The sequence below is a fragment of the Phasianus colchicus genome, chromosome 25 (genome assembly GCF_987193195.1).
Source record: "Phasianus colchicus chromosome 25, bPhaCol1.hap1.1, whole genome shotgun sequence".
Classification (NCBI taxonomy): Eukaryota; Metazoa; Chordata; class Aves; order Galliformes; family Phasianidae; genus Phasianus; species Phasianus colchicus.
The window spans coordinates 2,006,331-2,020,863 of record NC_143460.1 but is presented as its reverse complement, the minus strand read 5'-3'; the positions used below and the strand labels follow the sequence as shown (position 1 = coordinate 2,020,863).

General features: G+C 51.9%; 1 protein-coding gene across 4 annotated transcripts in view; it reads right to left on the bottom strand.

The window, feature by feature from the left end:
- SCUBE3 (signal peptide, CUB domain and EGF like domain containing 3) overlaps window positions 1-5,971 on the bottom strand; it is a 30,709-nt gene extending 24,738 nt beyond the window's left edge. For 3 of the 4 annotated variants that reach the window (XR_016459830.1, XM_031605914.2, XM_090124384.1), the window contains exon 1: window positions 5,346-5,971. Coding sequence is in view for 3 of the 4 variants with exons in the window: in XM_031605914.2 (XP_031461774.2) it covers window positions 5,346-5,430 (85 nt within the window). In the remaining variant the exon portion in view is untranslated. The remainder of the gene's footprint in view (window positions 1-5,345) is intronic. The other variant, XM_031605912.2, reaches the window with a different exon arrangement.
- Between the last annotated feature and the right edge of the window lie 8,562 nt (window positions 5,972-14,533).

Here is a 14,533-nt window from a genome sequence, read left to right as displayed (position 1 = left end):
TTCTTCTATTTTTTTTTTCCCCTTCTCTGCACTCAAAGTCAACACAATGAACAATGCATGTTGTGATGCTGAAAACAATGCCGTGGCTTTCCCTCTCACACATGTATGGGTTTTTTTTTTCTTTCTTTTTTTTTTTTTTTTTCCATTCTGTAACTTCAAAACTCCTCTAACTTTGGAAAGATTACACAGCAGCAAAAGTACAAAAGAAAACATTATAAATTTGCCACTCTGTAATTTTTCCAAAGCTGGAGACATTCTGAAAGGTTACAGGATTAGAAAACGAGGGAAAAAAGGATAAAAAAATGTGTGTGTGTGGGAAGCATGAATAAATACCCTCCTGGCCACTCCAGGAACCATCCCCATGCTGGCAGGGATCCTACCTTCAGAACACCAAAATCCTGGCTCCTAAGAAAGAGCATCTTTAAGAAACGATGGAGTAAAAATCAAGGGGAAAAAAAGCCTTCTGAAGAACCCAATTTTTACATTCTTGTCAATGCAAGGAGCATTTCCAACAGAGCAACTTTGCTGTCGGGACATGCTTTCCTGTGGGAGATTTCTCCCTCTGAAAATGCCTGTGGCACTGCCACAGGTGCTTCCAGCAGCTGCAGAGATGCAAGGGATGAGATTTCCAAGCCAACATGATGGGAGATTCAAGAAAAAGCAATGCCAATATTCCAACTCCATCCGCTGCCACAAAGCCCTCACTGGGGTTCACAGAATCGTAGAATTGCTTGAGTTGGAAGGGATCCTCAAAGACCATCCAATCCAACTCCCCTGCCTTGATACAGGACACCCACAGCTCCATCAAGGTGCTCCAGGTCCTGTCCAGTCTGGCCACGGACGTCTCCATGGATGGGGACACCCACCACCTCTCTGGGCAGCCTGTTCCAGTAGACCCACTGCCACTATTGTAAAAAACCTTTTCCATATATCAACCCCTCCTTTAGTTTGAAACCATTTCCCCCTCGTGTTATTACAGAATTACAGAATCACAGAATCTCCAAGGTTGGAAAAGACGTCCAAGATTCCTTAGTCCAACTGTCCAGCTACCACCAATGTTTCTCCACTACACCATGTCACTCAGTAGCACATCTAAAGGTTTCTTGAACACATGAATTTCTTGATGGCTCCAGATCTGGGAGGTCAAGTGCCAACCCCAGGCTGAGATTTGGGGTCAGGCCCTTCAATAATCCAAGCTGCCATTTTTCAAACTCCAGTGGGCGCACTGTGCCCCAAATCCCCCAAACTGAGGGGTTCTGCACAAGGCAGAACTGCAATGAAGACGCAACGGCCCATCCAGAGATGTACCCAAGGGCACCCAGCTCCACCTCTGGATCCAGCCACCCTTTTGGGGCAAAGCAGCACTAATGAGAGCACATGGTGCACACTTGCCCCAATCTTTGCCCATGCCCTTGGGGTCACAGCACAACGCTGGGGCTCTGCCCACAGCACAGCCCTGGAGGAGGTGGCAGCGCCCGGCGCGATGTTTTTTATTCCGTTGTGGGTGGGATTTTCCAGCGCTCGCTGTTGGGCCCCGTTCCGCTCCAGCTGCAGCTTTATTCTCCATTTCAAAGGCAGCCGAAGAAGGCAGACGGTTGCAACGCCACTGCCATTTCGAGAGCTCCCAGAGGACGGCTGCCCCGGCACCGCATTGCGCCCATGGGGACGGAGTGCTGGGAGAGGGGACGGCGCTGGGTGCCCCGGGGCATCCGCACCAATGGATGTGTGCACGGCTCCACGTGCCCTCACAGCCCGTGCTGGGCTCTCCCCTCACTTCCTCGTTAGAAATAATAATAGTAAAGATGCTTTCATCTGTAGGCAGACGGACTGAGTCAACGGAGATGAGCTAAGGTGGCAAAAACCCACTGGGAATTCCGAAACAAACAAAACCTTTTTCACTCTTCTCTCAGCGCTTCAGCGTTTCCTTTCAAATTGGTTTGATTCTTTGTTTTTCTATAGGCAGCCTGTCTGTATAGAGACACGTGTGTAGCTGTTGGCAGAGGCACGGAGTTTCCACTCGGCCTTAATGCCAAATTAAAGCGTTATAACTTCAGTAGCTCTTTTTACTGGGGTATTAATAACCACCTCAGACACCGCGGGGCACTTTATTAATCATTTGTTCGTGGGATGGGGTGGGCGGTGTGGGCACGTTGGCCAAAGATGCATCATCCAAACTGGGAATCCTAACTCAGGTGCTTGGGGATGGGATGGGCACGGGGGTGGGGATGGGAGATGCAACTGTGGGCTGCGGTGTGCTATGGGGCAGTGATGCTGGAGGAGCACGGAAAGGGAAGGAAAAGCACGGGCATGAGCTACAGAGAGGGGTTGAACAGCTCTCCCCATCCACCTGCACTTGGGTGGCTCCTTCAGGGATTGCTCCTGTTGCTCCTTATGCTGATCGGCTGAGCAAGGCTCGCCTTCGGGAGCGTGCTTGTTTTGCGTTTGGGGAGCAACAATCATGATGGGAAACAGCCTCTCCGAATCACAGCCATGAGACAGAGCAAACTTTATTTGCCATCCCAGGCTTCTCCTGAAGCCTCTCGGGGGACTTATAATGCTGGAAGTGAAGGTTAAGGTTATTCATGCATACTTTTTTCCTAAATGGATTACTCCGGTGCGACCGTCTGCAAAGGAAAAAATTTATATAAAAATAAAAGAAAAAAAATAAAACTCCTGAGCCGCTTGGAGACAGCCATACATCTCTGCACTGGAAGACTCGAGGTGTCTGAATATTTATACTCCCGTTGGCAGTTACAAAAAAACTCTTCTTCCCTCCTTCCCACCCCCCTCCCCTTTTTAATCTAAGTATGGGCATGTCAGACGCCCTCAGTCAAAGATCTCCTTTGAACTGCTGTATGTTGAAATGTTTACAGTTTTACATTTCATATTTCAGAGGGGCGGAGGGGACAGGCACAACAGTCACACACTGTGAATGCAGCAGAGGGAGGAAAGCAGAGGCTGAGGGGGAGGAGGTCCGGCGGAGATGGGAGGGGAATCCAACAGCATCTCCGTGCTGCTGTTGGGAAATTTTGTACTCCTTACAAAATAACACATCCCTAGTAATGAGGGCTCTGCAGGTGCATCCCCACCAAAGCGAACTGAGCCCCTCGTGCAGGAGGTGCCAAGGCTGTGGAAGAGTCTGCAGCCTCTGTGGGATGTCTTTGTTTATGGGATGCTGCCAGAGAGGCAACGGGATAAGGATGTGCCCTTGTGCCTGTAGGTGAAGGGCTGGGTACTGAAAAGCTGGGGAGCTGTGGGCACGGGTGAAGGAAGACAGCAGCATCCAAGCACTGGGGCTGCCAGGAGCTTCTCCTGACTTGCACGGGTTTGTATCACCACTTGAAAGCAAGTCCTAACCAGACCCACCAAACCCAGCACACACCAGTCCTCCATGGGGCACCGTGCAGGGCTGAGCTGAGCCCCCTCCCTCAGAGCTCTGCAAGATAAAGCAGTGCTGTGAAGGAGCCCTGCTTACATCACACCATTCTGCAGGAAAACCAACCCACCCTGCGTGGGACAGCTGATACAGGCGTGTGTGAGTGATACCACCCAGCTGCATGCTGCACGTGGCACCGCATGGGGAAAGCACCAGGTGAGCTATCAGCATGGCAGTGCGGTGATGAGCACCATCCTTGGGCACCATCACCCCAGAGCTTTCAGTCCCATCCTCTCTCAGCACACCCTAGGCACGTGGCTTGCTGCTCGAGCTCAACGTTGGAGTGTAGAGAAAGCCAAGTGGTGTTGGGGGACACCCCCAGGCACCCCAAACCCACGCGTCCCTCAGCCTCCTCCCGCTGCCTCCTGAACCCCAGCGGGGTCCAGGGGTTCCTCCAGCCCTGCTCAGCTCAGCTCAGCCTGGAGCTGGGAGAGGTACAGCATGGAGGAGCCCGCACTGCCCCGGGTGCGAAGCGGGCGGTGAGGATTTAGCTCACCTCTCTCCACCCCCTCTCCACCCCGCTCCTTCCCCGAAGGGATCTGTCAAGTCTCTGCACGATGGAATTTTACTTTGCTATTTTAATGCAATTCTGGCTCAGGCTTAAATGGAACTGGAAACCAAAAGGCCTTAATAAATAAATATTATGATAAGAAATGAAAGCAATGCATACACGAAAGATAATTTGGGGAGGGGGGGTGGGTGGGAAATGAAGCATTCCTTTCTGAGCTTAAATCGTGAAGCTTTACGCAGAGCTGGACGCCTTCTCAGCAAACCTTTGCCCTGGAAAATCTCCCCCATGCTTGTCCAGACCGAGAAGTCTCCCATTGTTTTAGAACACTGAAGGCAGATAAGACAATAGCCTTGAAATTCCTCCTAACTTCGTCAGTGACAGGGCTCAGCTCGGCTAGTCCTATTGCCTGCACGAGGTCTTTAATTACACGCTGCGCTCCCATATTTCATTCACACACTATTTAATCTCACCCTATGCACCAACACGCAGCTACTACAATAGCGGGAGCCAGAGCTGGTTTGATAAACCCTGCGTCCATGGGACAAACAAAACAAAACACAGTGCAAACAACCGATCCTAACAGGATTGTGGTGAATGAGGGGAAAAAAAGCCCCTTCGATCCGGTGGCATCGTGCACATAGGGCTGTGTGTGCTCGTGTGCGCGCGCACCCCGGTGCATAGAGAAAAATCCAAGCTAAATATAGAGGTGCTATAGAAAAGCCTAAGATATAGATAGCCCATACATAAAGCAATGTGTGTGCTGGGAGAAAGTCTGGCTAAAGCAAGGGAGCGGAGAAGCAGGAACGCCTGAAGTTGATAGCGATGGGATGTGCCTCTCATTTGCAGGGACAGGAACACACGGAGCGTTTTTCAGCTCAGATCCATGAAGCTCCCTGCAGCACACTGCCCTGCTCGGGGGTATCACAGCATTGGGGGTGCAGTGTGTGTGGATGGAAAGCACACCAATGTGGTGCTCCCACCTTCCAGCCCCGCTGCGCCTTCCCCATCCCCGGAGCGCCCTCACCCACATGGCATCACCCCTCTGCACACAGGCGAAGCCCCACGACAGAAGAGCTTCCAAACTCCTTCGACCAGTGCAGTGATGGGTGAGCACTGATTTCCTGCCTCTGCACCCCCTGCCCGGAGATAAAGAGTCCAAACACACGCAAAAAAAAAAAACCAAAAAAAAAACAACAACCCTAAATGCAGATCATTAAAGAGTTCACAGAAAGACAACAATTAAAGGCAGCAGTGGGATATCTGCAAGCAGCGCTTTAAATCACCTCAACTAAGTTGTTGGTGCTGCCCGTTTCTCCAGCCTGTGTATAAAGCCCACATGTAACAGGAGGTCCGGCTGCCTGCACACACATCAAACAGATTTGGGAAGATTTCTCTTACCTTGACTGGCTTTATTTGCCAGCGTGATTCCAGAGTGGAGCAGAAGGGTAAGCATGCACAATCCAGCAATCTGCAACGCTCCCATTGCAATCCCCGCCTGCCTGCAGGAGCGGGGGCAAGAAGGGGGATTTCTCGTGCTTTAAAGGAAACAAGAGGCTGAGCATGCAAAGGGAAGGCAAGAGAAGGAAGGGGCTCTCCTCTTGCTGTGTGTGAGACAGAAGGAGGGAAGGGAACTGAAATGATGGAAAAAGCTGCTCTGGGTTCAGTGTGGGGCTCTTGGTGTTGCTAAAGAGGAGAGAGTGAGGGAAGGAGACCTAGGGCAGTTGGAAGAAAGTGGACTCTATCGCCCTCTCCCTGGCGGCTGCTCTGATCCCTTCTCCTTCTTCTCCTTCTTCTTCTTTTTGCTAAATAATCCCAGCCAATTCCAGTTCTGCAAGAGAGCAGCAGCAGCGGCGGCGGCGATGAAGGGGGGAAGCAGGCGCCTTGCACTGGTGCTGGGGACCTGAGAAAGGGGAGTGGAAAGGAGAGCCCCATCCAAGCAACGCCCTTTTTCTCCCAGCCTTTCTTTCTTTCTATTTGGCTTTAGCTACTCCTTCCCGGCTCCCCCCTCGCACCCCCAGGCTGGGCTCTGCCTGCAGGAATTTACAGTCTGCTCTGGAGGAGCAGGGCCAGTAGCCATGGAGACTGCTTCCCTGGGAGCAGGGAGGTCAGGCGCAGACCATGGGTGATCAATGCATCAATGCAAAGCCCCCCGCAACCCCCAGACCCACCCCGCGCCTCGCAGCCCCTTGGCCCATAGGGCTGAGGGTGGTGGTGGTGGGGAGAGGGAGAGGCATCCGCCGTGGGAGGGAAAGAAAAGGGGAAGGAGAAATAAAAGTAGAAGGGGGAAAAGGGGGGAAAAAAAAGGGAAAGAAAAAAAAAACAAGCACACAATAAAAGAAAGAGTTTGCAGATGCCGCGACCTGCGGCACGGGGGCTCAGCGGCTGCGGGAATGGTTGGGCCGGTGGGAGAGCTCTGTGAGAGGTGGGGAGGGAGGACTGGGAATAAGGGGGAGGGAAACACAGTGAGAAAAATGTGCTTTTCTAGATATTTTGGGGTTTTTTGGGTTGTATGCAGGAGCCTCTCGCAGCCTGGCCCTGCACATAGGACCCCATGGCCCTGCGCCTGCATTCCCTCCCCTGGCATCAGCTCCTAGGGGTGCAGAGGGGACCTGAGGCAGAGGCCCCACCATGCTGCCCCCCGTGGCCTCATGTGTCCCCTTTTGTCCCGGCAGACCCCAAAGATAAAAGAAAGAGGTCTGAAAACTACAGAGAATGCACAGCTAAGTCAAAGCGCCCACTGCCATCCTGCTGGGGAAAGAAGAGGGTGCCCAGCAGAGCAGGAAGGTGCTGAGGAGTCCCTGATTCTATTTGTGCTTTCCTTACAGAAACAAAAGATGCATAACCCCTGGGTTGCCATCACGGTGTGCAGGGCGCTGCTCTGGAGGAGGTCTGCACAGCCAAAGGCAGCAGCCAAGAGAAAGCTCACATGGTGCCATCGTGCAGCCCCCCGGGTGCTGCCACCAGCAGGGTCTCCATGCAAAGTGTCCAGTCCTAAACCCACAGAGAAGCTGACCCCTACCAGAGCAGTGAGAAGACCATGGTCAGGTGCAGGGCAGATGCACAGTGATAAGCAAGAAACCCAGCGGGACAGCACTGCACCTATGGGATGGGCCCAACAACTCGCTGTGCTGAATCCAACCAGTGGTGGACCCTCAGCCCACAGCATTGCCTGGGAAGGGGTGAAGAAGCAGCAATGATTATTAAAGCTACAGAAAATAGCATCGTATAGAGAAATATGAACACAGAGCTGTCACTGTTGGGATGCATCGGGAGGGGATTGCAATGCACGAGCAGGAACTGGAAACTCCCTGCTCTTCTGTTCCAGGTCCCCGCATCCCACCCCATCATCTTTTATCATTATAACCAGAGGAAAACTAAACACTCCTTTTTCTTTTTTTCTTTCTTTCTTTTTTTTTTCTAACCTGTCTTCTAAATCTGGAGACCGATCTCAAGGCACGAGGGACAAGACCTTCAGCTATGTTGATTTATAACCGAGCTTCTAAATTACAGGTTTACGCATTAGTATAAACACCCATAAACCAGCCCTAAATACACAGTATCGTATGTAATCAAAACGCCAAAACACTGGGCGGCCACGTGACAGCATGGGGGGAAGGATGGGCTCAGAGTGCCCTGGTGGGGCCGGCACCAGCCAAGTGCTCCCAGTTAAACCAGTACATTGTACTGGGAGCAGGTCGTGCTCTGAAAGAACCACTGGGAGAGAAGGGGCTGAGCCCCTTAGCTCATCCAATGGGGTTGGAACGGGCTGGTGTTGAGAAACTCCCTAAAATGTCAGGATTTCTTTCCAAACTTTGTCACCTGGTTCCCATGGTTGGAAGAAAAGAACTGCTGCTGGAAAAGCCACGGGTCCGTGCAGATGAAGATCCCCAGGATCACGTGGGAAGGATGCAGGAAGGCTCATAAAAATCAGCCCCAGCACTTGGGGCTCAACCAGCTCCTGCCACTGGGAGCCCTTCCGAGGCAACTGGGACAACTGGGCAAGGCGGAGAGCATGGTTGCTGTGGGACATGCACGTGTGTGTGTCTGGGAGGGGCAGGGCTCTCCTCCCCACCGCCTCCGCTCCCCGTGGAGCACTTCTGGGCAAAACCCATTTGCTTTGGCTTCACGTAGGGCCAAAAGATTCGGGTCCATTGTGCTGAGGCACTGAAGAGCCGGCGTGGAATTGTCGACCATGCTGAAATGGTTACATGGGGAGTAATGAAAATTTACTGCACCCTGCTCGGGTCGCCAGCCAAGAAATAAAAGGAAAAGATCACAACAGGCATTTTTTTAATTTGAGGCAAAATTAAAAAAAGAAAGGATCCGCACTTAGAAAATAACAACCACATCCACAGATCAAAGCAGCTGTTCTCCTCTCATTCTGGGTTTTAAGAGATTTCTGCAGCTACGGGGATGTTTACACAGGGAGAGAGATACATACATTGTGCTGTCTTGATGCTGCCTCTCCCCCCTTCATCTGGCAAAACATTCCCTGGGAGGCAATATGAGGTCATTCTTAGACCCTGCGTTGTTTTCCTCAAGCTGCAAGCCTTCGGGGCAAGAGGCAATTCAGTTCCCATTAGCAAACACACATTTGCACTTGGAACCTTCCCATGCACATCTTGATGAGGAGCTTGGGGCCGGGGACAGGACCTGCCCTCACCAGCTCCTCATGGCACCCAGGGGGTCACCAAACCATGGGAAGGGGCTGTGGGGCCAGGGAGCTGCCTGGCACATCCTGCAACCCAGCCTCCCTGTTACCGTGGCTTCCACTGCTTTTATTACAAGTGGGGCTGCGTGGCTCTGAGGAGCACTAATGGGCTGTAAAAGTCATTTTCCCCTCTGTCTTGTTGTCTCATGACTATTGGGAGCTTGCATCCTGCTCCAAAGCTCATGCAGAGATGGAGGCTGTGGGAAGGTGCCAATGGATGCTCCCTTTGTCTCCTTGCATCCACCCGCTGGTGCTCCATGGGCAGCACCGGTTTCTCCAAAGCCAAGTCTGGCTAATGATCCCCCCCCTCCCATGCTATCAGTCTGAAACCAAACTTAGCATGAATGTAACGTCGCACACTATAAACGAGCCACATCTTCAGCACTGCCTCTGCATATTTGCACGATGATGGAGCCAGAAGGGATTTCTGAGGCAGTGCAAGAAACTGCTGTGAAGTAATAGTGGACACAAGGCTCCCATAAAGGACCTCAGCGCTTGCAGAACCAGCTATTGAATCATGTAGGGGCAGTGAAGGAAGAAGAGGCCAATGGATTAAGCCATGATGCTTAGAGTACAGGGAGCCCGGGAGAACCAAAGTCACAGCCCTGCCATTGCCCTGCACTGAAGGGTGCTGGTGGTGCCCCCAGAAAGCAGCTGTCGCGATGTTCCAATGCCCCAGCGAGGGGTGTGATCTCCAATTGGGAACAGAATGGACTATTTTTAAAAACAGAAAGGAAAACACTGCGTTCCCAGCAAGGAGCTGACAGCTCAGCTCATCCCCGTTGCAATCTCCTGGGCACAACCCACCATTTAATCACTGTGCCTCTGAGGGGACGAGAAGCACCAGGTCCTGCTATGTGACTGCCTGCCCCCTCCTCCCCCCCCATGATGCCTTTTTTCCAGTGTCGTAGATCTTCCCAAAACGACGTCCTTGTTTGTCATTCCCCCCTTTGCAGCAGGAGAAGCTGACACACACGGAGGTGAGGTGACTTACGCGGCGTCACCGGGAAGGTCGATGGCAGCGCCAGGAATAGCCCCGTTCCCAGCTAACCACTAACCACACTTATCCCAGAATAAGGGTCCCTTTTTCCAGCTGAATTTATAACAGCTTGCTAAGTGACATAAGCTCTTACAGAAATAGGCAGGCTTTTATTCCAGAATAATTACTGGGAAATCACACTACAGCGTGCAGGGGGTGTAATTACACCGGTGGAGCTGCTGCTGGTGGATCGTACCCCACGCACCGGCAGCTCCCTTCAGCTTTTACCTTGTCCTGCTTTTCCATGAATCATAGAATCATTAAGGTTGGAAAAGACCATGAAGGTCACCAGCCACTGGTTCATCCCCCTCCATGCCCTCTAACCATGTCCCTCAGTGCCACATCTTCGCAGTTCTGAACCCCTCCGGGGATGGGGACCCCACCACCCCCCTGTGCCAATGCTGAGCGCTCTTTCCAAGGAGAAATCTCTCCTAATATCCAATCTGAACCTCCCCTGGCGCATCACCTACAGATCATCACCAGACAGAAAGCGACAGATCGCTCCTTAAAGTTTTATTAATCATATTTCCCACTGAAGATACCCAACAACAGACCTTCCAGCTCCTGCAGCCAACAGCTGTCTTTTGTTACCCCAGATCAACTCAGCAACGCGCAGTGTCTGCTTCCAGTTCATCTCCAGCACACTTCTGGAGCAGGTGTTTTATTTTAAACACATGTTTACGACCCACCAGGTAAAATCCAGCTCAGAGTTCAGATTCTGCTGAACTGAGGCCCAAAAAGCATCTCTGCCACGAGCTGCTAGAATACATCCTATTTAACAACCCTCAAAAGCAAACTGATGGTGCTGATAGCTCCAGGTATCCATTGAGAGCACCATCTGCCAAGAGCAGAGCTCACTGCTCAGAGCACACCGCAGGAGGGCAAGGGTTAACTCAGCACCAGTGACACTGCTTTCACTCCAGGACCCAGATGCGTGCGTTTAAAAGTAGCACTTCTCTCCTTAAAATAGTTTATGATTCTTAGTCGAGGATAAATCCAACGCCCCCAAGCAGAAGGAGACCTATTAATTCCTGAGTTTTTTCACGCTGTAGTAAAGCAGCGATTTTATTTGCCTGAGCTGTGTAAGATGTCAGTCATTTTCCCACTTGCATTTCCATATACAATTTAACAAGGCATTAGTTTATTTCCAGAAGCCCCAGCCAGCCCTGAGCCAACCGCGTCAATATTTTGTCGCTGACACAAATGCCACCACCATTGGAGTCAACAGCGTGTTTTGGGGGGAGCTTTATTCCTTTTTTTTTCCTTTCTTTTTAAAGCAGTGTTCCTCTGCGATGATGTATGTACAGCTCTTAAAATACAGCTGGTGACACAAGCCATCCAGAGCAGCTTACCTGGGCGCAGAGGCATTGCTTTAAGGGCTGAAGAACACGACTGGAGGGCACTGACCTGACCAAAGGCATTTGCTAATTAATTCATTCTTCCAAGAGACTTAACTGCCTCTTGCTGTCGGAAACCAAAGCGAACCCGAGCCAAATGCAAAGCCTGTCGGAAAACACGGAGAGACCCTTGGTGCCTGCAGAGGACTTCAGAGCCGGGCTGCAGCGCTTCAGCTCCTGCTCTCCGGTGCCAGCAGCCAGGCTCTGAGCCAAGCCAAGGCTTCCCACTGCCCACATCGCTCCTCGGTGCTGATGCTGAGACTGGGGAGCACAGAGCCCAGGGTATGGAACAAGATGGGGCGTCCCCACCTTCCTCAGCCACCTCCTGTGATGCTGTTTTGGGGTGTTTCCTCCATACTGGACACTGGAGCACTCCTGCACTCTGTTATCTTTGGCACATTCTCCTGAGAACTCTCTGAGGTTTCCTGGTCCAGTGGGAAGGCAGCACAGTGGGTCCATCCCCCTGCCTCAATATGGACACTATGCTTGTGCCCCAGGGCTCTCAATATCACCTTGTGCATTGATCTGCATCCTCACCTTGCAGCACCAAAGCTGGGTGCTCTCAGCAGTGATACACTGCTGCCCTCCAGCCCTGCACACAGTCCAGGGCTGAGCAAACCCCAAGTCACCCCCCCCTTGTACCCCACACGAGCAAAGGGATGAGAGGAAATCAGAGACCAAACTTCCCCCAGCTGGGAAAGCCCTGCAGGATCCCCCCTGTGATCCTGCACCGGAGAACAGAGCGGCCTTAGTGTGTCAACAAGCCCTAAACACCCGAGGGCAGCTGGAAGTGAGATGCCATTATTATTATTATTATTTTTTAATTTAAAATGAACTTCTTAACCTACAGGAAAGTAAACGTTCTTCTAGGATGGCCAAGAAAACCACGCTGGGATTTTCCAAATGTGCATGACTGACTGTTTATGAGGAGAGGCTTCCAAACGCAGAAATAAATGGCTTGCTCTCAGCAGGTTTTCCTTTCTATATTTACTCTCACCTGAAATGAACATTATTGCACACTGCAACATTTATTCCCTCTGATCAGGGGAGCGGGCGAAGAAACGAACCAGCCGCAACACGTCAAATAAATTGTTAATCTGCTGTTTGCATTGGGGCCGGGGCAGGAGGGAGTCCCCAGGCCTGGGTCCCACGTACAACTTCCATGGCAGCTCCATGGAAGCACTGCGTTTTCCCCACTGCAGCACACAGCTTGGAGTTCTCTCCGAGTCCCCGTTTCCCCTGGGGTGTTTCTCAAGGTGGGAAGTTTCTACAGATCCGTCCCAGGGACAGATCCCCAGGTGGTGTGATGGTCTTGCTGATACACAAAATGGCCACAGAACCCTATAAAGTTCTTCAGACAAGAGGCTGAGCCTTTGCAAACCGCATCTTAATGCAAGGCTGACCACTCAGCTGTAAAATCTCTCCTAATCCCAGCCCTTGGGAGAGGAGAGGACGGGGAGATCAGCTGCTTCTGCAGGACGTTGTCCCCATCACATGGCTCCCTCGGTCACGCTCGCACCCACCACCACGTCCAAATCTGGGCTTGACCTCCCATTTACCTTGGAGTTCTCTACGGAATCGTGCTAACCCCTGCAACGTGCCAGCCCAGAGAGGGGCTCACATGGCCTTGGGGAAACCTGGAGTTAATTCCCTCCCATAGTAGGGGAAGCTCCTCACTGACTTGGGTGCATAGGTGACAACCCTGCAGTTCAGCAGCGGGGTTGAGAACGGCCTTGCTCTGTCTGCAGGGCTTGCATGCAAGACAAAACCTTGTTTTTTTTGTTTCGTTTTGTATTTTTTTTCAGCTCAAACTTTTCACTTTTTGGAAAAGCCCATCCTTGTTAGGATAGCTTAGCAAGCCTTTCCCCAGCCAACCACTCTGAGAGCATTTGCGTTAATCCAGATTAACTAACATGAAGCAATTTAGATAAACCGCATTAAGCCAAAACACCTTTGAACTTTTTTTTTTTTTGGATTGGAATCCCTGCCCGAACGCTGTGTGTGGTTCGGGCCTCCCCACACCGCGGCATTGCCGGAGCCGAGCTCTCCACCAAGCAAGAATTGAGTCAAGTCAGCAAATACGAAGATTATCCAAAGGCGCCGAGCCAGCGGCACTGCAGCAAACCGGTGCTTTGCCAAAAACACCCAAAACCGTGTTCAGAAGCATAGAATCCTTAAGGTTGGAAAAGATCACCAAGTTCAACCATCTACCCGTTCCCACCACGCTCACTAAGACATGTCCCCCAGTGCCACATCTCCATGTTTCTTGAACAAGCATCCAACAGGGCAAAGGAGCACGGCGAGCACCTCTTGGCACCAGGCTGACTATGTGACCACAAAATAAAGCCCTCCAAGCCTCAGTTTACCCAGAGGTGACCTGTCCCCTGAGTACACGATGACGGGTCAGCTCACAACGCGCTGACATCAGGCGCTGGCCACAGGAGGCTGGGCTGGGTGAGCAATGGTTTGCTGAAGGTGGCCAGATCCCACGGCCAGGACACGTGCGCCCAGATTGAGGTGGCAACATTCCGCATGTATGGGGTGTCTCGTGGAGATGGTCACGCTCTGGTTTTGGAGGAGGGAATTAATAGCTGCTCTAGTCATTGGTGAAACATGTAGCGCACCGCGGGCACGTACACACCTTCCACATCCATGCCAAAGCAGCAGAGGAAAGCCGCCAACCCAACCAGCTCCCAAACTGCAACCAGCAGCTACGGCAATCTCAACACCACGACCAGAACTGTGCAGCCCAGCACTTCCATCTTCTCACCCGGATAAGACAGATGGTAATGCTTCATTGGCTTGCAGGGGAGCTACAAGCTCTTCAGGATCCAGCTGCCTGCCCACATGTTCACACCAGCATCCAGCACAGAAACAACCCTGACCTTGTCAGGCGCACCAGGAGCTCCTGCAAAGAAAGCTTTCCTGCCTTGTGGGGGAGAGGGAAAACTCCTTTCTTTCCCAGCTCTCCCCCCTACACCCTCCAAAAACACCTGCTTGCGCTCTCTGCCTTCCAGCCTGCTTGCTCTCCTCCTGGAAAGAGAACTCCTAGCAGAAACAAAGCCACAGCATGTAGGGAACTCCCCCATTTTCTGCAAGCAAGAGCCCTAACGCCAGCGGGGCTTTGCGTCTCCTGCTCGGACAGGGCTCGCTTTCTGCAGACAGAGCTGCAGCCCTGCTCAATGAGCTCCGCTCCCAGGTGATTTGGAGCAGGATACACCAGGAAGTTTGCTTTCGGCCGCCCCAGTCGGCGCGTGGGTGTGTAAACAGTGACCGACTTCACTGCAGGTTCGCCTCCTTTAAATGGGGACTTTCACATTCGTCAGACTTGAAAAAACAACGCCAACTTTTCAACAAAAAATCCATTTCCCCTTTCCATTGGCTGCGGCTGCTGCCAAAGGTATTTCTGTTTGAACGAGAGGGCCCTTCCCTCCTGCTG